Genomic DNA, 26,283 nt, shown 5'->3' with positions numbered 1-26,283 from the left:
GCACTTTTGGTTCAAAGCCTTTATATAAATGAAACATGCGATAACCACTCGTCCTGCACTGCACTGTGGTGTAAGAGCCTCACCAGAGGGAAACAATGAACACACGGAGCAGTTTTACCTCCTCTGCAACTTTCCATATTTCTTCATCATTCCATTGCCCGTAAGGATCCAAATTCTTCCGAAAAGTTCCCGAAAATATGAAGACTTTCTGTAAGAAAGAAGATGTACAGGTGGGTATTTACAGGTGAAACACTACGTAAGACGTTGTAAGTTGTAAAGCGTACAGAGGAAAAAAACAACCTTCTGTAATTATCAGATACATCTTATTGAAGGTAAATGTGAAATATCTCATTTCAACAGTTTTCAGAATGGAAGATTTTCCATGTTTTAAGTTAGGAAGAAGCCTTTTAAAAACAATTAACCAAAAGTGTGCCCTCTCACAGTGCCATTTGGAGGCACAAAGCCTCCTGGCTGTTTGTTCATATTCAGGGACACTGTCTTAAATTGTCTCCTAATGGATTTTTCTTCTCTAATCGCGTGGAGTCCAGTGCATTTCACAGCACGCTGTCGCCTGCCCCAGTCCCAGTTCAGCAGAGCCCTCCTCTTGGTGCCAGCTCACAGGGACGTGGTGCAGCACAACCTGACTCAGGTGCAGAGCTGCCACATGCTCACGTGGGAGGCTGCCCTGAGGGATGCTGCACTCATGCTCTTCCTCTTGTCCTGCACCTTCCCGCTGTTGCAGAAAGTGATGAGGATGCACACTGCTCAGCATTCTTCTGAGGATGCACCACAGTTTACTTCTGAATTTGTGATTTTTTTCGTTACTTTAGATAAGCAGATGCAAACGAACATGCCTTAGATATACACTTTGTGGCTGGAAAAGCAATGACTCAGACAAAATTAAATATTTATTTCAACTCTTTTTACACGGGGCAGGTGTGTCAGGTTGGTGGAAGTGGGGTTATCCCAGTGACACTGAGGTTGCACAACAGTTCTTACAAGATAAATGGAAGCTGTTGCTTTCTATGTCGCTCTACACCTGCTGCTTACAGCAGGGAAACTTGCTCTCAAAGAATGCAAAGCTTGGGAAATATTACCATTTGCATGTTGTCTCCTTGTACATACAGAGGAAGGATTTCAGCAATTACTTCTTTTGTTTTCCTGAAGAAAATATTTGTTTAGAGACTAAATGTTGAAATACCAGTGATCTGTAGCCAAATAATTTCTTGTTGAAACTGAACCAGAGCCTCGGTAGTCCAAAGCTGCTGAAAGCAGCAAGGGACTTGCTGGGGTGGCAGAAATTAGCCAAGGGCATATATATGTAGTAATTGCTGTCCCAGAGCTCAGCCAGCCAGCCACAATTTCCATCTGACCTGACCTGGGAAACTGGCATTCTTTCATCAGATTTCAGAGTGATTTACATGTGCATTCATAATCATCATTTAATTATGATTAATTAGAAGTGCGGCAGCTTACAATGAATTGTTTTAATTCATTTAATTGAGAGGTGCAAGCCATTGCTAATAACTCCTTTGGTGTAAGAGGGAAGGAAGTATCTCACTTGGGAGAGCAGAGGGGAAAACCAGCTGCACTCTGATGCCATGCAGCCACTGGAGGGGCTTCCCTGAGAGCCCCCCTCACTGCTCTGCAAGCCAGGGTCCAGCAGAGCTGCAGTGCAGGCAGTGGTGTGCACAGCCAACACTTACAGAAGTACACTGGGTAGCCACCAGGGAAAGAGAAGAGCCTTTCCTTTATAACCATCCTTTCTAATAACTCCAAGTGCTTCAGTGAAGAACAGCCCCGTCCCTTCCCACGCCCCGGTGAGTTTGTGTGCGTGGGACCACGTGTCCGCAGCAGGATTAGATTCCTACAAGCACTGGGCGTGGTGAAAGCAATGCTGCTGTGGAAGCAGGGTCAGACCTGGTTTTGTTCGCACGTTGAGCACCATACATTTAACTAATGGAGTAGGTATTTTCAGTTCTCACTGGTAAAGAATAGTCAACTGAACAAACCAGTTTTAAAGAAGATTGGGCTGAATAACATTCCTGCTGAAGTGCAGCAGGGAGAAAAATAAAGGAGACCACTTTCTTCAGACACTGCTGATACTACTAATAGCTGTGGCTTTCAAGAAGTTGGGCACTGAAAGCAAACTATTCCCTGAAATATGTATTTATTTATTTTTTCCACAAGGTAAATATTGCATTGTCCCGAATTCTGGTATTTCTCCATCCTTTTCAACACCTCCTTCCTCCCAACTTATTAGAAACCACATAGGCTTCACCTGAGTAAATATCAATGTTAGGTACGTGGGCAGGTACAGTCTACTTAAAAAGAAGCAGAAAAAGAAATCTTAAATGCAAAAAAAAAAATAAATAAATAAATAAATAAAAATGAGAAGAACAAAAAGTGACTGCCATGGGCTTGTGTGTCATTTATAAATACGGAAGAAGTCAGATTAAGGAGGGTGATGGAAGGAGAACCGGGTGGCTGGGAAAGACTGGCAGTAAATCTGGAGCCATTTCCTTCTCTGTCAGTTGTTCATGTTCAGCCCTGAGGATAATGGATGTGATCACAGAGCAGACTGTTTCACAGGGCTGACATCCACCCACAAGCAAAATGCTTAGGAATATAAATACGGCCACGTTTATGTTCTGCCCACCCCACACACTGTAAATCAACCCCTCAAAAGTGCACCAATCCTCAGTGGCTAGAGACTCTGCATGTTGGTTACAGTGTTGTGCAGCCAGTTTGTGCAGATAAGCTTCCTAAGTGATTTAAGTGTTGTGTGGAGAACCAAAACTCTGATGAACCCAAGGAAGCACATACAGAAGAGTAGGGAATTTGTTTAGAAGAGGCTGATAAAGAGTGAGAATATCCTGGCTGTGAGCAGCTGCTTATGAGATGAGACAACCTGTGCAGGTTCTCAGCAAGACCCATGGGCTGGCACCTCTCACCCTGCTCTTACAAACCCTTCCTTGCTCCCATCCCCCCAAGGCTGGAACATCCTGCATGACTCCAGCTGCACATACAGAGAAGTCCTGGAGAGTATGAGGGGCAACAGAACATGGGCAGACAGAGGCAGATGTAATGAACAAAGAGAGATAGCTTCTGAAAAAATGGAAACCAGGAAGAGAAGAGTTGACGAATGTTACTTCTTCAGGGAAATGTAGGAGGAAAAGGGATTTTATTGTTTTTTTCTGTTTTTGTTTCTTGTCAGCTGGCAATCCCACAAACTGTAGTAATCTTGTTATCCATACTAATTTTGATTTTAACTCTATATGGAGTTAAATGCCATGAGATCTGTCAGGATGACTAAATGCCTAGATATGAGCAGAACAGCACTCTAGGCTCAAGGAAGCATCTACTCTGACACCTTATGCATCTCAGAGCTACTCAGCTGTTTTAACGGAAACTGACTCCAGATCTCCTGTTCTGAGGGGCTTCCTTTCTCAGTCTAACTCCTTTTTATACTTCTCTACATGGTCTGCTTGAGGAACTGTCTGCAAAAGAGCTTCAACGTGTGGAAATCAGGGGCAGGCTCCTTTCTTCTCCAAACACCCTTTGAAACGTGTTAGGGAAAGTCTTGCAGATGAATGGTCAGAAAGAGCTGCCCAAAACGAAGAGCTGATGGGCTGCGATTATGCTTCAGGCGGCCTGTTATCGCTGAGTTACTGATTTCCATGAGAATTACAAACATCCTGTAGGAGCGCGGCTGTGGTCGAGGCTGTGCTTAACCAACGCCAGCCTTTGATGAGGTGCAGGAAGGAACTTCCTTGTGGGTGCTCCAGGAAACCTGCTTGATGTGATTTACCAGCTCGTGCACTGACAGCCGTATTTGATACACGGAAAGGAGCAGACAGATCTCCGCCTTTGCTGTGGCTCACTGTGATCCCTGAGTGGCCCTCGGGCTGTTGCAGCAGTGCCGCCGTTAGCACACTGCAGGTGCTACACGGACAGCTATTAGAGACATTCCCATTGAAGAGTTTTGTCTCTTTTAAACTGCCAAATTTAGGGATAAGGAAGAGAAAAGCAATGCTGGAAAATTTTCCTAAGGCAGCATGCCTCAGGTTGAATTAGCTCAGTTGCCTTGCTGTTGGTGAAGCCTCCCTGCCGTGACTGAGCACATCCACGTGCTGTTGTAGGCTGGCCTGCCAGGAAAGGCAAGGAGAGGGTTTTTTGTTGTTGTTGTTCTGTTTGTTTGTTTTTACATTCTGAAGCTGCAGGTGAATGGCAGAGAACAAAAGGCTCTCTTTGTTCTGCTGGGAAAGACTGGGTGGCACGTGTAATTTTCTGAAGAGAATACTGGTGAAAACTTTATTTCATTCTGAATATGGGAAATTCGGAGGCATCATGTGCAGCTTCTTGGCAAGGGTTTTGGACAGAGGCTGCAAAGTGAAGCGAGGAAACAGATTGGCAACTCCAGTGATTTCCAGAGAATGCAGAGCTGGGTTTTTTTTAGTACTCTTCAACAAATTTTATAACATGCTTTTTCTCCTAAAGCAACACCATACATGCAATCTCTGCCCATCTTGACACAGCTGTATTTGCAATCTCTGACACAGCTACCTTGACCTGAAGGGGTGACTTTTTTCCTTACTTGCAACTTAAAGTCATGCTGACAGTACTGAACCAGCAGTAATAAACAAATAAAAGTTTACAGGACTAGACATACATGAAAGTGTTGCAAAGCTGAGAGACAGGGCAGCATTCCAGGAAAGCCCTGGCTATCAGCATTGCTCAGCCAAGAGGTGAATCTGAGCAGCAAACTCCCTGCAGTACTCCTGGCTCCTGTAAGCTGGGTGTGTAAATTGACAGTGAAAGAATGGGCTGCTCCAGTAATGTCAGAGTGCTTAAAACTGCTGTCGTTGTTGGAACTGCTGCACCCTCAGCAAGTTTGCAGATGACACTGAGCTGTGTAGTACAAGTGACATGCTGAAACTCAGAGGGTGGTGACGCACTGGAACAGATTGCCCAGAGAGGTTGTGGATGCCCCATCCCTGGAGGCATTCAAGGCAAGGCTGGATGTGGCTCTGGGCAGCCTGGACTAGTGGCTGGACAATCTGCCGACAGCAGGGGGTTTGGAACTAGATGATCTTTGAGGTCCTCTTCAATCCAGGCCATTCTAGAATTCTATGACTCTGTGACTGTATAGTTGTGACCTAGATGGACCTTGACAGGCTTGAGAGTAGGGCCATGAAAACAATTATGCATGTCAACCTGGACAAGTGCAAGGTCCTGCACGTGGGTTTGGGTAATCTCAACATCAGGCGGAGTGGTGAATGGATTGAAAGCATCCCTGTGGAGAAAAACTTGGTGTACTGGTGACTGAAACGCTCAACATGAGCATTTCACACGTGCTTGCAGCCCAGAAAGTCAACTGCATCAAAAGAATGACCAGCTGCTCAAGGGAGGTGACTGTTCCCCTCTACTGTCCTGTCACAAGGCCCTACATGGAGCACTGCATTCAGCTCTGGGGTCCCTACCATAACAACTTGGATCTAATAGAGCAGATCCAGAAGAGGGCCACAAAGGTGCTCAGAAAGCTGAAGCACATCTACTATGAAGACAGGTCATGAAAGCTGGGATTATTCAGCCTGGAGAATAAAAGTCTCAAGGGAGACCTTGTAGTGACCTTTCAGTACCTAAAGGGGGCCTACAAGAAAGCTCTATTGCAGAATCACAGGATGAGGGTCGTGAGGAGCAGGAATAGGTCACTCAGAGATGCTGTGGATGCCCCACCCCTCAAAGTGTTCAAGGGCTTTGAGCAACCTGGTCTAGAGGAAGGTGTCCCTGCCCAAGTAGGGGATCAGTTAATGACTGAGTAGTTCTGCTACTGACCTATCAAAACAAATAGGCAGTGTATTGTTTTCACATATTAACCGTAATACACAATGTAAGATTTTAGAAAACAGGAGGTGAGAACACCACTGACTGTATTTTTTTCTTTAGGAGGTACTGTCTTATTTTGAATCAACATGTCAACCATTTCAGAAGCAGAGAGATAAGCCCTGTGAACATTTCTGTTTGAGAGTACTGTACCTTCTCAGTTTTATAAGAGCTCTTGTGTGAGTGACACAGAAATATGAAAATGTAGATTTTACTGCAAATTATCACATTCATCCATCCAACTATCCTCATCACGAATTCTGTGCACTTTTTCTGTTTCTTAGCATGAAACAACTAGCTCTCAGCTTAAAGGTAACTATGTGCATATTAGTATACAATTAAAAAAAAAAAAGGCCTATGATTGCCCTTCTGTTGACTCTAAAACATTCTCATTACCTGAGGAATGACTCCAAAGGCCTTTCTCCATTGCTGCAAGCTGACTGTGTTCCAGGAGACGCCATCAATCTGGATATCTCCTTCTGTATTCAGCAGTCTTAAAAATGCAAAAAGTAAAGTGCTTTTTCCCGAGCCAGTTCTTCCTAAAAGGCCCACCTGCAATGTACATTCAGAAAAGCAAGCACTTAATATTGCTTATATATTAACCACAGACCAAGGCAGTGACATTTAGAGATCTTAATAGTGGAGAGAAATCTGAATTGATTTCACTGGGATAGCGTAGGTTGTTCATTTGGAAGTGATAAAAGTCTACAGCAAGGGCAAAATGAAACACTGCACCAAACTGTTTCATTAGTATAGAGCTTCAGAATCAACTAAGAAAGCAGATCCATTAGTATATACTTACCTGAAGAATAGAAAATTCCTTATATACGATTTTGTACTTTGTAACCACCACCCAAAGCTGAGATACTGGCTTTATTCACAGCTGAATTTTACACACCTAATGCTGAACTGTCTGAGCACGGGCTGCATTTGAACACTGACCATAAATGTGAAAGTGATGACGTGACATGTGGACCCTTCCTGTTGTCTGACATCCTTTCCATTACAGTGTCAAAAAAGATGAGCAAAGGTCTACAACGAGAGTTCTCCCCTTTCCTGTTTGTTTTTCCCTTGCTTCACTACAAGGCAGAAACAGATCTCTTTGGTATAAGGAACACACTCCAGTTCCAGAAACACTGCCTCTGCATACAAGGTTCATCTCTGGAATTGGATAAAATTTCTAAATAATAGTCATTGTAAAAGGGATCTTTGTTTAAATTGTTCTGCCTCAGAACTGTACAGTACAAAAGTATCTTTCATTTCCATTACTCCATTTCTTCAGAGAATGATCCAGGAAGTAAATCAAGCAGACTACAGAAGCACCCACACCTCCACACTCCAGAAATCCCAGATTGCCTCTCCTTCAAAAGCACAGTTGTTTCAAGATGATGCTAGAGGAGGTCTGAACCCTATTATCAAAATCACAGCACCCTCAAACTTAGAAATGAAACATGTTCACGTATATCAATATAGATCTATCAACTCTGGCAGACAGGTACTGTTCAAAGTAGTGCCTAAGAGCTGCCTCATGGCAAGGGCATTGTTGCTGAACCTGTTTTCTCATCTAGGTGACAGCTCTTCATCTATACAGCGTCAGCTCAGGAATCCTTGTGAATCTTTCCTTCTGCCCTGCTGAGGAGGATACTTCAGCATGAACTTCAAGCAAAGTGCTCAACATCTGCCTAAGTGCTTCCCTGAAAACGAAGCTTTTTCTTGAATGTAAATCCAAACATGCATGCAGATTAGTTAGAGGTTTGTAAGCCTTTTTAAAGAATAGGACTGTTTATTGTTTGCTCTATAATAATTTGGCACAGCCCACAGCTCCTATGGAATGTCCCTGTGAGTGCCGAGCTGCTGGTGCGTTACCCTTGGCACGCTGGACAGTATTCTTTCATGTCCTGTTCCACCTGGGTCAGTCTGCCCCTAGCTCTTGCACACTTCTCTGTCCATAGGAGGAGAAGGAGGCCAACTTCAAGCACATGAAAAGGACATGAAGAACTGCTGCAGAAATATTTTATCTGAGCATTCTTCTCCTCGTGGTCAGGAAAACTCCTCGTCATGCTTTACTAAGGTATATACAGCTTCAAGATTTCTAGGATAATTAAGCCAAATTTCCTTACTATTTTTGTTCATAGCTAATAATCCTATAGATAAACTCTTTTTAATAAGAGACAGAAGACATTTCTGTCATTCAGATGCTTCAGAAGATTATTTTGTTCTGCAATAGTTTCACGTTTTCATCTACAAAAACTTACTGAGTCAATAAATAGGTTTATAATGATACTTCCATAGCAAAGCATAATAGAAGCCAGGCCAAACACAACAAAACAGTGTCTCACCGTCTGCCCTGAACTTATTGAAAAGGAAATGTTTTCTAAGACAGCAGTTCCTCCTTCAGTGTATCTGGCTGTAAGGTCCATCACAGACATTTGTCCCCCAGATGGCCAGTTCTTCTCGTCCTTCACATGCCTGTTTTCAAGTACAAGGGCATCTGAAAACTGGTTATTCTTCTGTGGCTTAATGGTTTTCATCTCCTCTGTTGGCATGTCAATAAATTTAAATATTCGGCTGACAGACCGCATCTAGGAATCAAAACAAACGTTATTCTAATTGTACTAAGCTGTCAAAGGAAACAAAATCAAATTATTCCTAATTTCTATCCAGAACAGCGAGTCTCTTTTCTATGTAAGTTATACTGTGATGTAATTTGAAAAGGTAAGGTACTTCTTTTACAGATCTCTGGATTATTTTTCTCTTGTACAATGCTAACATTGGCCAAACATTTAATTGCCCTTGCTTTATTTTTAAATGAATGCAATAGATCTCTTTACCTTTATAATGTATAGCAAAAACAGCAGATGAGCTGTATATCTGAAAACAAAGATCATGAAAGAAATCTTGCCCTACTTGAAAACTGAATTTCTTTGAATAATGATTAATCTTAAAAGATAAGCAGAATGCATGGAATTTGAATACGTCAAGTGTCAGATAATAAAATAATAAAAAAGGCTAACTCATCTCCTTTGCTAGAACTTCACTGGACATGTGATCATAAAATATATTTTTAAGTTTGGTCTTCAGCATTTAAAAATTTCAAGTTCTGAAGTTCTTTTTCCCTAACTGCTTTCCCCTTTAACTTATGAAGGACCATCTTAGATCCAGTCACCCTTTATTCTCCGAGCCTAAAGAAAATCCAGGTTTAAGCCTCTTTCTAAACATATGTTCTCCTTCCCAAGTCATCCCAGTTCAAATTAATCTTTCTTGACTGATCAGAACATGCATTTTACACAAACATTACAGTTTACATAGTAAAAACATGATGATACTTTCCTATCTATATTAGGAATATCTTGATTAACACATCTTAGGATCATATATATTCTTCTCTGCACAGTCACATCTTAGAGTCACCCTGTAACCAAGCAGTGGTTGGCCAAGCTTTCACTTTAGACAATTCTAACTGCAGAGATCCTTAGTTACAAGACAGGTTATTATTAGCAGTTCCTAAGTTTAAGCCTTTGCACTTTGTTGACTGAAATCTGTTTCATATTTGTCTTCTGAGGTCACCTAATACCTTTAACTCTCGGTGCTCATGCTGACACTGCCCTTCAGCTCTGTGCCTTTGGCGGTTTTCTTCAACAAATCCTTTTTCTTTTTGTTGAGAGCATTAGAAAAAGATTAAAACAAGCTCAGTCACAAACCTAATCTTTGTTGAGTAGCCTTCCTATAGCTTAATACCTACAGCTTAATGCCATTTCCTTTCTATACAACTCATTAACTAGTTTACAGTTCTTGCAATAATCCTGATCTCATTCATTTACATGATTTCTGAAACACAGCCAGTGCTTTCCTGAAGACAAATGAAATCTATTACATTACTTTTGTCCAGAAAATAAATCATCAAACATAATTAGCTAGTTATTCTAATACAACCTAATTTCAGCCCGTCTGAGTTTATTCCCTCTGTAAGCTTTGTATCTTCACTTACATCTTCAACGTAGTTTCTAAAGATTGCTGCCACCAGACAAACAAACTAATGGTGGGATCAGTGTCTTATGATCTCTCTTCCTCAACTAGAAGATGCATTTGCTACTTGCTCATGTGCCACCACAACCAAATTGGTGGATTCATTCCAGCGGTGGTTACCAGCTGACCAACTGTTCAGGGAGTTCTTTCTATACTCTGGGATGGGATGTCCAGTCCCATCCAGCCTGAGTGTATTGGTGTGCACTATTCCAGGCCACTTTTACAGGTTTAACTGAAATGCCAAAATACAGAACCCAATTACATTTAGTTACAGTCTTTAATTTTAGATGGGCAAAATCACTGGTGATGTATCTGACGCTACACTGACTGTACCCCTCACTTCAAAAATAGAGGAGCTTCCTCTACATTGTAGATTGTATGCACCTTAGTCCACCAAATCTTTATTTTACCTGAATTTTATTTTTGAAAACAAGAGTAAACTATAAGGTACTGTCAATTCTTATTGTCCATTAAACCTTTAGCAAAATAATTATGTAAATGCATACACACATAGCTATTGCATCCAAGAGTATTTAGGCCTTATTATGAGCATTTTTTCTCTAATCTGTAGTCCCAGTATCATATCGCTCTTAAATGATGTTATAGGAACATCTTTGTACATTTTTGATCTTATTAAACTGTTTTTGCGTTCCTTCAGTGAACTCGTGCTACTTGATATATTATCATTTCTTCCTGCTCTTCTCTCCCAATTGAAATATCTCATTCAGTGGATTTTCCATGCAAAAAGAAATAAATAATGCATGGAAATACTGGGAAAATTGCTTACCTCTCTCAGCATCTTGAAACAAAACCATGACAGAAGTTTTGAAAAGTATGCTAACGAGCAAACATATAGATTGCAGTTTTCATTTCAGCTACTATGCAAGATGGAAAGGCATAGTCATCATTGTGTTGACATATGAATGTCATCTCATTTTGATCATACAAACAGGAAGACCTTGAATGAGACAGGGCATTTTATCGTTTCTGACTGCATTTAGCAAACCCCAACAATGAACATAATGCATTCGCTTTAACTGGTGTTAGTATCTTTTTTTCCCCAGAAATCTTATATTTTAAAAAATATTCCATATGCAGAAATATCAGAGCTTCTTTCTTGGCTTCACCAAGAACAATGAAACAAACAAAAAAAGGAATCCCTGTAACTGTCCAAGAAATCCCAGCATTATACAGCAGCTAAAATTCACTAGGAAGCCACCTGATCAAAGAGTCATTCCTTACAACATAAAATTTAATCTCCATATTCCAGCTCCCCTGACAAATTTATCACTCACTTCACACGTGAAGATATTTTAGACAGCTTTGTACTTTAAATCAATTGAAAAGATGCTTTCCTGGTTCTGTAATTTGCATTGTAATTTAGAATTGGGTAGAATGCAGCATAAATGTCAGTAACATTTTACGATAATATCCATTCTTCCTTTCAGGGGTTGAAATCTCCTGTCATTCATAATGACAGGTATAGTGTAGGTGACAGAAAGTTTCTTATCTATTATTCCCATCAGCAATTTAACTGCTATATTCACATTATCCAACTAATGCTTTAGAATGAAGGAGTATATTTACTACTTTCAGCTAAAAATGTCTAGAGCATAATACGCTATTTTTAGCCTTGCCTAATTGTATTTTACTGAGATTTTAATAACATTACAAAATCTTTAATTTACTTTCTCATTAATATCACTTAAACTCTTCTTAATGTGGAATGAGAATTCAAAATATTATTATGTATATATATTTCTAGAACGTGGAAGAAGTAGGGTTTTTTTTTACAGGTAATCTAATACAACTAATTCCATAAGGCTCTGTATTCTTCTGCTAGAAAGAGAGCTGTTACTTTCTCTGAACCTGACACATGTAGTTTCCAACGGCAGTGTTTCATGATATCACCTCCACAAATACATGCTCTCTGGAAAACGCAGTGTGCAACTGAGAAATAGTATGGGAAGTCAGTTCAGTTGCTCAAGTTGGAAAGAAAAAAATCTGTGCAGTTTTTCACTGCAAAAACTAGTTCAGTGGAGGCAGACCATATGTTAATAGTGAAGTTTTATAACTTTTGCTGACACATTTTGGAGGCACTTATAGGTCACAGAACTCATATGAGAGTTGTGGTGAGATCTGGCTGACAGCAAGTTGTATATGAGCCAGCAGTGTGCCCTGGCAGCCCAAAGGATCAACCGCACCCTGGGGTGCACCAGGCCCTGAATGGCCACCGGGAGAGGGGAGGAGATGTTCTGTGTGGCCTCACCTCTTGCACTGGGTGCTCTTTGGGGCACTACCATATAAGAAGGAGATGAAACTATTAGAGAACATCTTAAGGAGGGTTAGAATTGCTCAGGTTGGGAAAGATCTCGAAGATCATCAAGCCAACAGCAACCTAACCATACTACCCTAACAACCCTAACAACCTAAATCATGTCCCTGAGCACCACATCCAAACGGTTTTTAAACACATTCAGGGATGGTGTCTCAACCACCTCCCTGGGGAGCCTGTTCCAGTGCTTAACAATCCTTTGTGTAAAGAAGTTTTTCCTTATATCCAACCTGAACCTCCCCTGGCACAACTTGAGGCCATTTCCCCTTGTCACCTGTCACCAGTGAGAAGAGACCAACCCCACTCTCACTGTAAGCACCTTTCAGTTATTTAAAGAGAGCAATAAGGTCTCCCCCCAGCATCTTCTTCCCCAAATTAAACAACCCTGGCTCCTTCAGTCACCCCTCATAGGACATATTCTCCAGGCCCTTCACAAGCCTTGTTGCCCTTCTTTGGACCTGCTCCAGCAACTCAGTGTCCTTTCTGTACTGAGGTGCCCAAAACTGAACACAGTACTTGGGGTGAGGCCTCACCAGTGACGAGTAGAAGGGCAGGATTACATCCCTAGTCCCACTCACCGTGCCATTCCCGATACAAACCAGGATGCCATTGGCCTTCTTGGCCACTTGAGCACACTGCTGGCTCATATTCAGCCAACTGTCCTTCAGCACATCAAGGTCCCTTTCCTTCAGGCAGCTTTCCAGCCACTCCTCCCCAAGCCTGTACGGTTGTCTGAGGTTGTTGTAACCAAAATGAAGTATCCAACACTTGGCCCTATTGAAACTCATACAATTTACCTTGGACCATCGGTCCAGTCTATCCAGGTCCCTCTGTAATGCCCTTCTTCCCTCCAGCAGATCAACACTCCCTCCCACCTTGGTGTCATCTGAAAACTTACTGAGGATGCACTCGATCCCCTCATCAAGATCATTGATAAAGATATTAAATAGAAGTGGCCCCAGTACTGAGCCCTGGGGGTCACCACTCATGACTGGCTGCCAACAGGATTTAGTTCCATTGACTACAACTCTCTGGGCCCAGCCATCCAGCCAGCGAGTATGCCCATTCAAAACATGGGCAGCCAGCTTCTCCATGAGGATGCTGTGGGGGACAGTGTCAGAGGCTTTACTGGTCCAGGTAGACCACATCAACAGCCTGACCTTCATCCACTAAGTGAGTCCCCTTGTTATAAAATGAACTCAGTTTTGTCAGACAGGAACTACCATTCATGAATCCATGCTGACTGGGCCTGATCCCAAGGCTGACCTTTAATTGATCCATTATGGCTCCTGATATTAACTGTTCCATAACCTTCCCTGGCACCAAGATGAGACTGATAGGTCTGTAGCTACCAGGATATTCTTTCCGGCCCTTTTTGAAGACGGCCATCACATTTGCCAGTCTCCAGTCCACCATGATGTCCCTGGTTAGTCAGGACTGTGGAAAGATGATGGAGAGTGGCTTGGCACCCACATCCACCAACTCCCTCAGCACTTTAGGATGCAGTCCATCTGCTACTCTGATGCAGATTATACAGTCAAGAATCTGCTAAAGTTTGGTTACAGTAAGCAGTTCTCAGGCTTTCTGAAGACCAAATTAAGATAAATTTCCAGTTAAAAATTACCAACTAAGAAGGTTAAGTGAAAACTAGCATGGAAAAATGAAAGTATGAATACCACCTGTGAAACCATTATTTTTCACAATCCTCTTTTCTTTGTTCTTCTTTACCATGAACTGCTTTACTTCAGTTCTTCAGCACCAGTGAGGTACTAGGTGGGGCACAATGTAGCATAGCAAATGTATTCTTAATATCTCCTTGGGGAATTCTTTTTGATCTCCATACATAAGTAATCTTGGCAATAGTGAAAGCATGGCAGTTTCTTGCTCCCTGATGAAAGGAGTTGTCCTTCCCAGTTTCAGCGCTGCTATTGCAGGATACACATCAGTGAAGGGGCAGGTTTGTAAAGCATTGAAACATTCCATTGGGACTAGCCAACGCTTATCTGCAAAGGCAACACTTACTGGAAAACTTGTTTATTTCCTTATGGAGGAATAAATTAAAAATATCTCAAGACTGTCTAGAGGGCTAAGAAAAGGACTGAAAACAAGCTAAAAGGGTATTAGCAGAAATGATCAAAGTGAGGAGATAAATCTAGCCTAGCTGCTAGCTTTAAATGAAACAATGGGTAGCTGTCAAAGTGACCACATCTGTTAAAAAAAAAAAGAGCAGATAAAGTATCAAGACTGTAGAAAATGCAATGCCAAAACCATTATGGGGTTTTAAAAGACAATGGGGATTTTTCAGTTGGAGCCAAAGAAGGATGAACAGAAGTCCCTCCAAATAAAAGAGTATCCATGTATGTAAAAACAAAAATCAAGCCTCGATCCTCAGATTGCTTGAAAACATATGCCAGCATCACAGAACCTCAAGAAGGAGAATAAGTGGAATAAAGTCAAATTAGCCACCTATTTATCTGTTTGGCCAGTATTTCTTCTGGAACATTTTTTCTTTGTCACATGATCCTGTTTCCCTGTTCTCCTACTCTCCTGTCCTTTTGCAGGCACCTGTTTCACTCAGGTCTCATAACTCGCGTATTTTGTAAAAGAATTCAGCACAATCTTAGTGTTATGTACTAATTGCAGCAGGTGTGCCTTTAGCAAGAAAACACCAATTTATCTGACAACCAAAGACCACCATCTGTAAGAGTGTATTCTCATGCACCCTTGTGTGCTGACTTATAAGCACAAATGTCACAGCTGCTCACAGAAGGGCAGAAGTGGTATCACTCAGAGCAGTGTGTGCATATCTGTAACTGGAGACATGCAGAGATGTGTCAGTTCACACCAACCTGGTCCAATTGGGACCCTCAGAGTACCCCTTGAGAGAAACATAACACGTGCAAGACTATACAAGACATCTTTAGCTAAATAACTTTAAAGATTTTTGAAGAGGGAGGTGTCAAATGTGGACAAAGAGTAGGAGATAATATCTCTGAATTATGAATGAATATAGTAAAACCATTTTACTGCCTTTAAACCATGAAGCTATTCTTATTTGTTTGGGCATAGAAGCAGCTTTTCAATGTCAGGAAACCATTCTGCCAGTAATATCTATGAGCTTGGCAACTGGGATACTTAAACATCTATTGGATGGGGGTGGGCACCATTACCATAACAAGATCACAGTATCTATAAACTGATGCACCTTTAGAAGACTGTCATTAATAGAACCAGTACTCCAATATACTACTTTGTCTTCATACAGAGAAGAGAACTCACAGGCAATTTGCAACGTTCTTTTTCAGGGGAAAGGGAGTTACTTCCTAGTTCCTATTAATAGAATAACAGTTTAGCATCAATGTATTTTTAAAAGGGGGAAGTTCTTTATTAAAATACTAGCGTGTCCAGCACCCTCTGAATCCTGTAGCAAGATTTTCAGTTCCTCCTGCATGAAGTATCTTCAGTTTGCACTAAGCAGTATGAATGAACATGATTCTCATATACCATGATATTTCAGTGACCACATTAGACCATATTGGACTGAGATGGAACTTGTGCAAGAGAGTTCATTAAATGTTGCAGTCAGCACCATGCACTAGTAATAGCATGTTTTCCTTTTGTATCAGTCACAGAACTGCAGTTTGGCTTGTCTTGCAGTTTTAGCAAAGAAGCCCTTGCAGAAACTGCTTGCCCTTCAATACATGCTGTACTAACTGAAGAAAGAATCATCATAAAACAATTGGTGGATAGGGAAAAAATGTGTCCCTGAATGGCAGTCAGCTTTCTGGACTATCACCAATTGTATGTGTCAACAAGAGATTAGATGTTGCAAGTGGTTAATTCCCAGTTTTCGGGCTCTTAAGGATTTCCTTCAGGATGCGGGTAGTTGAATCACTTATTTAAGAAATAAATCTGCTCCATGCTTTTTTTTAAACAACTAATTTCAGCTAATCAGAATCTAATTGTCTCCTGTGAAAGTTATTTGTTTTCCAGTGCTTAAGGGTTTGGCTTAAGAATATACTTCAGGATTCAGAGAGGGTATGACTGTATGCAAAATATTTTTTATCTTAGAATTTTTTTTTTTTTAATAGATGTGACTGTGGTTTATATGAATTTTGCCACAAGAATTCTCTCTAAAATAAATCCCAGAATGCCTCAATTGTAAGAGAGAATTGACTATTACATTTAAAAGTTTTATACATTTAAGCTCAAGTATGATGAAAACAGCCATAACAGATGTGTTCTTTTATGAGTTTCCTGTCTGCTTCCCACATCTCAAGAAATAAGTGATGTTGAGATAATCTTGTGAAATGTTCTGCCTCAGAGCCTAAAGTCAATCTTAATTATTGAACCAACTACTCAAATTGATGAAGTCAACAAGTCCAACTCTGAAGCCTTATTTCATAAGTTATCCTAAACAACACCAGAAAAAGACCACCAGTTAAGTCTAGGAAAGATTTTTAAATCACTTCTGATTTTGCATGAAAAGAGCTCAGCCACATCCATTGAAATCTGTTTTGCAAAGCCCTTAAGTGGACCAAGGTTGGATTCAGTATGTAACAATAACAAAGCGACACCAAGTCTTTCAGAAGTTTTCCCATAACTGCTATGCAATCTGAGTCCTCAAGAGCAAGCATTTGCTGCTCTTATTTTCTCATCCATGAGAATTTCTGATCATAAAAAAACTCAGTTGGTCCCAAAGCCAGTAGGTTGCTGTGAAAGGTGTAAGGGGAATTTTTTCACATTTGATTAATATACAGGTCTGATAATAACTCAGTGAACACCTATAATAAACAAAGTAAAGCAACTCCTCAAAACAAACCACAGCAGAGCACTCTTTCATGCTTACCAAGCTATCCACATCTATGCTTGAGTTTACTGCCCACTGCAGAGTTCCCATGATATTCATGGCTAAAGTAAGAATAATGCCAACTCTACCTGGTCCATCACCTGCAGAGAGAAAAACAGATTTAATGTATATGAAAATAAAAGGCCCACTATATCAGGAAATGAACATAGATTTCATACATGGCATATAAGATACATATAACATCTTAAGATAGATATATTCAAACTCTTTTATTTGTGGAAAAAAGCATGGGTTTTTTGGTTATACAAGAGGACTGACTTCAGCAGTGTGTGGAGGCAGGACAAGGGGGAACAGGCAGAAACTGCAGCACAGGAGGTTCCGCACGAATGTGTGCAAGAACTTCTTTACGGTAAGGGTGACGGAGCACTGGCACAGCTGCACAGGGGGGTTGTGCAGTCTCCTTCTCTGGAGATATTCAAGACCCTCCTGGACGCCTACCTGTGTGACCTGGTGCAGGGAGCTGCTTTGGCAGGGGGGTTGGACTCGATGATCTCTAGAGGTCCCTTCCAACCCCTTTGATTCTATGATTCTATGACAGTTTACTCATCAGTTAAACTCCTGGTTCTGTCAGTGAATTCACAAAAAAACCTGATCTTGATTTTGCCATTAAATCTTGGTATCACAGAATCATAGAATCATAGAATGGCTTGGGTTGGTAGGGACCCCAAGGATCATCCAGTTCCAACCTCCCTGTCACAGGCAGGGCTACCAACCTCCAGATCTGATGCCGTATGTATGATCAAGTGAAGTATAATCAACTGTGAAATATGATCAAGTGAAACTCAGATATTGTTAAAATAAAAAACTTCATTCTCAGAATCACTGAATTCTTGTTCATCAGTTGTCACAACACTGATCCTGAACAAAAAGTTCAATGTAAAACTGGGGAGAGGGAGTATAATGCCTGAGAATGAAAATCAAAAAATGTAAATGAGAGCATACTGAATTAAAAACTCTTTTAAAAAAGTTATTTGTAGCTAAACTTGCAGAATTTTTCCATAAAGCTGAATTATTCAGTTTTCATTGGGAACTTTCAGCTCCTACTCTGCTTGTCAAGCAAGCCATAACTGGCCCAGCATCCAGGTAGAACAGTAAGGTATACAGTGTTTCTCCTTTGTGTACTAGGAGTGGTGACCCGTTTTGGAAGTGATTTTTAAAGGAATTTGCAAAGAAATCACATCAGGAAATGGGTCAGTATGTGGGAATTAGAAAACTGAATGAACACTTCCACTATTGATGTGACTTTATGAAATCATTAAATCTTTCCATTTTTACTCTCATTTATAAAATGAGAGGAGCATTAACTGCAATTTACTGAAAAACTGCAAGCAATACAGATAATAATGACCATCCAAGCTTTTAATTACATTCACACAGTTATGTTTATGTGGTTTAGAAGCCATGAGATTACTTTTACAGCAATTAGGGTCAAGAAAAGGAAGTCGTAGCCCCTCAGATATTATTTGCAAATTAATCACTTCAGTGAGCCTTCTACAATAGCAGACAACAGTGATATAACTTCTGCTTTAAAAAAAACACAATTTCTACTCTGTGACGTGCTTAAATCAATGACTCCAATGGTTTATTGTCATCAGAAGGGTCCACAGCTGAGCTGTTAAAACAGTGGCAAAACTTGCATTCCAGTATTCTTACTGTACCTGTGGTTATGATTGAGATGAATGCCACTGCACTGAAAAAAACAACAAAAATCATTTCTATCCTCATCTGGAACCAGCGCAGAGTTGACAGGTAGAGGAACCAGTTCGCAGTGTGTAGGTTCAGAGCTTTGTGAAATAGAGTTTCAAAATACGGCTGCCGCCCAAAAGCTCTCAGCGTCCACAGTCCTTTTAAGCTTGTAACAAGATGTGTGAATATTGGACTCCGAGCTGTAAAGTGTTTAAATTAGAAACATCATAAACACTCATAAGAAAATACTTTTGATACAATAAAAATCCACAGCCCTGTGCTCTGATTCCTAGCACTGTTTTAATTTATGTATGTTGTCGGCATACGTGGTTGAAGTAATCTTAACTCAAAATATACAGCAGTGTTTGCATGAATGGGTTGAAGTTCCATTCAGTGTCTTGCCAGCAAGTGACCACATTAATTCCTCATAGTCAGCATATTGCTCAGAGAAACTCCTGGTCAGATATAAGATGTCACAAGAGAAAGAAGGATCCTCCCCAGCCGAAGTTAATTCCTACAATTCTGAGAACTCCATCATGTAAGTTTGGGTGGGTTTTTTTTAGCACAGATAAAGTGCTTAAGTGCTCCACTCTCTCAACATGATGGTAACTTTAAGGAGACCTTGCATTACATGAAAAGTGGTGTGCCACTGCTAAACCCCTCTAAGTATGAAACATATTTAGTTATATATCTGAGGAATTTTAAAGTTATGCATTAGAGATGATTCACAATGGACTCAGGATTGTCAGATCCTGCCAATTTTTTGTAAAGCTGAACCACAGTCCTGATCTGCAAGTGCACACTTCAGAATCAGTTTTTCCACTTTATTAGGAATATGTTAGTCTGATAATAGGGGCGAGAGAGAAATTTAGTAAAATAACTTATTCAAAACAAGGAATTATTTGCACTCGTAAAAGAAATGTGTAGAGATTCTAAAGTTTTCTTATAAGGAAACAAACTAGTGAGGCACATACTAAATCTGATGATAATTTTTCAGGTTAAGATTACTCTCAAGAAAACTGTATTTCAGGACTTTATTTGTTTTCAGCTGCCGTGGTGTTAAAGCCCAGCTTTAAGTAGGACTTCTCCGTTGTTCTTTGGTAGCAGAGCACTCAGGATTGGCTGGATCAGTAACAGCAGTGCTCTTAAGGAGATATGTGCTCTACTCCCAGAGACAATGGCATCTTACAAGAAAAAAGGCAGAGAAGAGGTGACAGGATGAATCACTTCTCAATTGATCTGTGGTGGATTTAGTAGTCTACCAATTTTTTTGCTCCTACCTTCGGATTCCAGTTGTTTCAGCTGCTGAGAAGTGTGGAGGAAGTATGCCCTTAACACAATAAAGGCTGCTATCACAGGCACTGATGCCAGGAAGATGTAGGGTTGTAATATTGAGACTACTGTTATAGCGCCAATCACAATCAGTATTAACTGCAGAATGAAAGAAAAATACTATTGATATAGTAAACTTGTAATTTTATAGACTAGAGATCGGTGATGAATTTCCTTCCCACGGCAACTACATATTGTTTTGATAACCATAAAGTGCTAACTTAAGTAATACTTGCAGCTGAGAACAAGCCTTCATGCAAAGATCGTGACTAACTGAGGCCAGATCCACAACCTATAGGAATGGTTATCTGTCTTAATACATGGAATAAATGTTTTCTGTAGTAGAGACAGTATTGCAAATTTCTAAATTATGAAGCCAAACAAATACACACAAAAACAGAAGCTATGCACTCACTCTTCAGTTATAAGTGTAAGAATGATACTTGCTGTACCTGCAGTTATCTTTCAGAACTACTGATGCTGTCCCTGTCCTATCTGGGCTAGGTGTGCTAGGCTGTCAGAAGCTGAGTGCCACTCTCCTGCAGATTCTGGCCCAATTAGTTTTTCCAAGGGTCAGAAAAAATGGGAAATGGTACATCATAAATTGTGCAAGGGACTGTAACCTACGTATGAAACTAGTCATCCTGATCAGAAGACAGGAGATGAGTTGTGAAAGGACTTATGGCGTGAAAGGTTAGTTTCAGGAAGTTAAAAAAAAGACATTTTAAGATGACAGATGATTCAAAAGGGAAAACTCATTCAAGTTTGGATTTAGCAGAGACTACTACCATTCTCCTAAGACCTCATCCTCAGTATCCCCAGACGGATTTATTTAAGTCAAGCTTTGATCTTTACTTTAGAAGCGCCTTAAGCACTTGGGCTGTTTCTGTCCTATACATGGATCAGTGATAAACAAATACATCCATGTATGCAGAATAGCAAAGCTCTACTTCATATCAGGGTGTTACTTTACCCATTTCTATTAAAAGAATGCTGACACATATGGGTTGTGCATGTACAGGCTGTATAGCACGGTCTGTAGAAACACAAGAGTGAATTTGTATTTATTCATTATATCAAACTACAGAATTTAGAACCTTTTGTATATCTTACTATTAAGTAAATGAGCTATTGAAATGACATCTTGCCAAATTATACAGGTCTTAGGTTTCTTGAGATCACAGAGTAACACATTGGCTGTTCTAATTCCCATTTCCATCATTTACTTGAATTTTGCAAAGACCATGATCATACCATATAGTTCTTCTGCAGATCCAAAACCTATTCCACTAAAAAGCTGAATATGAATATTAGTGCTCTCTCACAAGTTTGACTAACGAAAGAAGTAGAAAGACAGGAAATAATACTTTCTCCAAAATGCGAGTAGTGAAAAATCAGCACACAAGCTAGCTACATTGGAATATGCTCAGGGAATGCCAGCAGAGAGTTAATGAAGATCAATTAAAAGCCATAGGACAGTGCTGCAGCGACCTCAGATGATGAGTTTTTAGGGTTGGGATGGAGGCCAAACAAGGAGACTTATTCCAGTGCTTCCTGTATTTTTTATCATTTGAGAAAATGCAACAAGTGGTAGAGACTTCATCAAGGGTTCAAAGTGGTGATGACTGCAACAGCCAATTCAGTTAACCAATGACTGTCTATTGTTCTGAGAAAATGTGTTTAAGACCATAGGTATAATAAATGTATAATGAGTTCACTATGATCTTATGAGTGAGATAATATTAAACCTTAGGGACTAGCAATATATGCTAGCAGCATCCCATGCAAAGGATTTCAAAAAATATCACAGACACTATTCCTTGGCATTGATGTAAAATATACTTCTTTCTTTTTGCACAGATGGGTATAGGTATCTGGGGTTAAGTAGGAAAGACAGAGTCAGACTCTTTTAATTGTCAACCAAGGACAGGAAAGGACAAGAGGCAATAGGCACAAGTTGAAATAGACAAAACTCACTTTAAACGTGAGAAAAACCCTTTTTCACTGTGGAGAGAGTCAAACACTGGAACATGTTGCTCAAAGAATGTGTGCAGTCTGTACTCTTTAAGATATCCAATGTGGATGTAGATGACCTTGCTGCAAGCAAAAGGTTTGAAGAGGTCCTAGTGTTTGACTCTATGGACTAAGTCCACAGATTTATTCTGAACTCAACCAACCTGTGACTCTGTGTCAAAGTCATAATTTCTTTGAGTTTTTCAGTTGAATCTGACATTGTTTATTGCAGTGTCCATGTAAGTCAGAAACTGACAAACAATTCAGAATCTACAGAGGATCAACAGAAATGTCTTATGAGGAAACAACTGGTAAAAAGTGTTCAAGACACTGGGTGGATTTAATGGTCTTCTCCAGAAGAAACTGGAAGGACAGGGAAACTTGTCATGCGTGTCCAGGAGTCTCTACATTTGACGCTCATAAGAAAGAGATGTACCAATAGGTATTACAGGTTAGCCTCTGAAAGGCATCAGAATAGAAAAGGTAAATCTAGAGATTTTATTTTTTTTTTATCCTTGAAATATGAAAAACTAGTCAGCTTCTTTATAGAGTTCAACATAGAGTTTAATGGACTAACAAGATTCCACTAGGAATAACTCCTCCATGGCAGATCCAAAATGTCAGAAACAAGCAAACAAAAAAACTTGAAAAAACAGTTGTGAATACTATCCACCCTGAAGATGACATCAGCAATTCAGAGAATGGTTTAACGTCCATGTTTACTCCTTGAGCAAAGACTCATGACTTCAGCAGTGCACAAAGTATTGCTGTCATTTTCATGAACCTCTGGAGGTGGAGGTGTACTGGCATCCCTAAGGTCAAGAGGCAAAGTTACCAAAAGGATAAGAAAAAGGACTTGGTCTTAACCAAATCATCATGTTTGCAAGAACTGCAAATCAGAGCAAATTCACAGATGGAATGTGTCAGCACTATTGCTGATACAGCACCACTGAGTCTCAGAATAGGCAGGATGAGGAACAAAAAAGGCGGCCTCTCTAAGAAACACTGGAATTGTCTCTTTCTCTGTATTCCTTAAGAGTTCTTTTCAAAGTGAGTAAATTGGAGGTTATTCAAAACTCAACAGGATATTGCAACGCATGGAGTTTCCCAGCAGTTACACTGGCTCCAGGCATTTCCATTAAAAAAATATATAATAATAAATTCTGCAGTTCTTCAACTCTCATGGCATAAAATTCCTCCAAAGAATTCCTAACCCCAAAAGCTGTCTTTCATAACAAGTAGTTAACAAGGACCTCACAGACTCAGCTTAAATCCCAGACACTCAGTGAAAGCCATGAAGATGCAAAGGATAAAAGACAAAGTTTGGCCATCACTATTATGAGAAAAGGAAAAGAAAAAGGAAAAATAAGGAAAAAAAAAGTATTCTCTCAATTGAGAACTGAAAGGATATCATCATGTGTGAAACTAACAAATAAGGCAGGCAGGAGGGGAGTTTACAGGAGAACAGAAAATTAAAGAACATAGTCAACACAAGACAAAAGATAAATTAAGGTTGATGCTACCAGACTGGGAACAGAAGAGACAAAGTAGGTTTTCTCATGAAAATTACTGCATGTAATAAAAAGATAGCATTTAAAAAATATTCATCTTGATCCAAAATAACTGAAAGGAACCAAACAAATACCATTTACATCTTTGAAGGTGAATGTGGACTTGTACTGAAGGGGATGCAGGGCAAAAATGATTCTGAGCCTGAGAACTTGAAATTGATTTGCACAAAGAATGTAGGTAAACATATGGGCAAGAGCTCAAAAACAGAAGCAATGAAATTGACTTACAAGATAAGGAGCTATGTAAATAGACATACAGACTGAGAGAAAGAGAATGTTGGGATTTAATTCCTGTTGCTAGTTCTTCTCATTATATTATTTCTTTTCCTTGATGTAAAACTGAAACTTTACAATGCTAAAAGACACCAAAATTGAGAATTTCTATTCTACAAACCTGAATGAGATCAAATACTGTCAGTGGAAGTAAATCATCCAGTATCGCTGTATCTTTAGAGAATCTGTTAAGTATACCACCTATGAATCAAGAAAATAAATAAATAAATAAATAAATAAATAAATAAGACATTTTAACACCCTCCCCACCAAATCCTACATGTATTACTTTTACCAAACAAACAAAACAGGCCTTTTTTTCCTTTTTTTCTGAATACAGAATATTAAAGGTAAGTACAATATTTATTCTAGCACAAGCAACTCCATTACAGCTTAGTGGAGCTACGTTGTGAGCATATTTGGCTCTACAGTGTCTGTTTCAGCTCTTGGAATTTCATAAAAACTCCATAAAGATGTAGTTTAAACAAGCTAACATGTAAAACAGAACAGAAACAGAGACACAAGCCATAAAGTTTGTAGCATTTATGCATCAGGTTTTGCTGATACACAGATAATTTGTACATCGGTGTTTGTATGAGTTTGTATACCAGTTTCTTAGCTTCTGAGAAGAAAAACTGTGTCAACCACAAAATAACAACAGAACTAAGAATATAATGGGAAAATGAAGGAAAATCCTATGTTACATTGTCTTTTACCAGTGCTTCCTATACTCCAGCAAGTACCAGTTAAGTATGGTATGGGAAAGGAATTTCATGTACAGCAGCAAATAGAACTTGTTGCACCAGTTATGTAATGAACTGTATCAAATTCTGAGCCAAATTTGAATATGAATGCCATTGTTCACACCAACTGCTGTTTTATGCCATTTTAGTAGGACTACTCATGAAAAAAAGAACTATTTATCATCCATATCTGACTCCTTGTCACTCACCACATATCTTTAGACTATATCTTTTCTATTACACTTTCAGACAAAGGCTATTCATTAGAACCTCTTCTGGTTTTATTACCTCAAACTTCTAACAATGAATTTTCTCATTCTATGCCAACTTAGAAGGTGCTATTTCAGAATCAGAACTGACAACTGAAATATGTTATACTTAAAGTAAGTGAAACCATTAGAAGATTCACAAGATTCACTTTATGTAGCAAACTTTCATCATTCAGCTTGATTGACAATTGAAACGGAAAGAAATGGAAAGCAGCAGTATCCTTCAGCAGAACAAAAACTCTTTAATTAAAATGAAGCCTACACATGACTCAATTAGTCTCCATCCAAATTACCTGCTTTCAAAGTGTTGAATGTTGACATTGGTGCATAAAGAACTGCATGCACCATCTTTTGATGAAGAGTTTTAGATACTGTTATCAGTGTATGCACAAGAGGCAAGCCTCTGAAAATCCCCATGGCAAGCAGGGTATCTGCAATTCCCACATAAATATAAATCATGTAGTAGGAGCTAGTGTCGGTGATGATCACAGGAGGGTTGTCAATAGTAGCATTTTCTGGCTGTGTTGCATTTACTTTTGCAGCTTTACTGTGTGATAGAAAAAAAAATGCATTATCCGAAATCGCAAGTTTCTTTTTAATTTCTCTAAACAAATAGTACTGCAATGTTCATTTCTTTTAAAACTAAGTTAATGATTAGTTGTATAGTTTTATTGTCATTATTATCCTATGAAAAATCCTATCCTGTATTAATTATTCTATCCTATGAGATTGAATCATATTATCATAGAATTATATAATGGCTTGAGTTGGAAGAGACCTCAAAGATCATCTACTTCAAACCCCTGTCATGAGCAGCATTGCCAACCACTAGATCAGGCTGCCCAGAAACCCATCAAGCCTGGCCTTAAAGACCTCCAAGGATGGGGCATCCACAGCTTCTGTGAGTAGCCTGTTCCAGTGCCTCACCACCCTCTGAATGAAGAGTTTATTTCTAACGTCTAACCCAAACCTCTCCTCTTTCAGTTTAAAGTCATTTCCCCTTGACCTGTCACTATATGTCTGCATAGAAAGTCAGTGTCCTCCCTGCTTATAAGCTCCTTTCAAATACTGTGGTCTCCCCAGAGCCTTTTCTTCTCCAGTCTGAAGAAACCCAGCTCCTTTCATTATTGGAGAGATGCTCCAGCCATCTAATCATCTTTGTGGCCCACCTCTGGACCCACTCCATTTTATAATTAATGATCTACCTCAAAAGCCAGTAAGACAAAGTTACTCTGTGTGTGTATGGGAACCAAGGCAATACATGCCATGTTCTTTTCTT

General features: G+C 39.8%; 1 protein-coding gene across 1 annotated transcript in view; it reads right to left on the bottom strand.

The window, feature by feature from the left end:
• The window catches only part of CFTR (CF transmembrane conductance regulator), an 80,426-nt gene that overhangs the window by 4,334 nt on the left and 49,809 nt on the right, over positions 1 to 26,283 (bottom strand). Inside the window, exons 17-24 of the mRNA XM_065743487.1 lie at positions 25,298 to 25,551; positions 24,114 to 24,193; positions 20,084 to 20,234; positions 18,776 to 19,003; positions 17,097 to 17,197; positions 8,226 to 8,468; positions 6,283 to 6,438; positions 119 to 208 (exon numbers count right to left, since the gene is read on the bottom strand). Of these exons, the coding sequence (XP_065599559.1) occupies positions 119 to 208; positions 6,283 to 6,438; positions 8,226 to 8,468; positions 17,097 to 17,197; positions 18,776 to 19,003; positions 20,084 to 20,234; positions 24,114 to 24,193; positions 25,298 to 25,551 (1,303 nt within the window). The remainder of the gene's footprint in view (positions 1 to 118; positions 209 to 6,282; positions 6,439 to 8,225; positions 8,469 to 17,096; positions 17,198 to 18,775; positions 19,004 to 20,083; positions 20,235 to 24,113; positions 24,194 to 25,297; positions 25,552 to 26,283) is intronic.

The sequence above is a fragment of the Cyrtonyx montezumae genome, unplaced genomic scaffold (assembly GCF_038088225.1).
Source record: "Cyrtonyx montezumae isolate F1298 unplaced genomic scaffold, pur_monq_1.0 scaffold_3, whole genome shotgun sequence".
Lineage (NCBI taxonomy): Eukaryota > Metazoa > Chordata > Aves > Galliformes > Odontophoridae > Cyrtonyx > Cyrtonyx montezumae.
The sequence above is the reverse complement of the archived record's forward strand: the minus strand, read 5'-3'. Positions and strand labels throughout refer to the sequence as shown.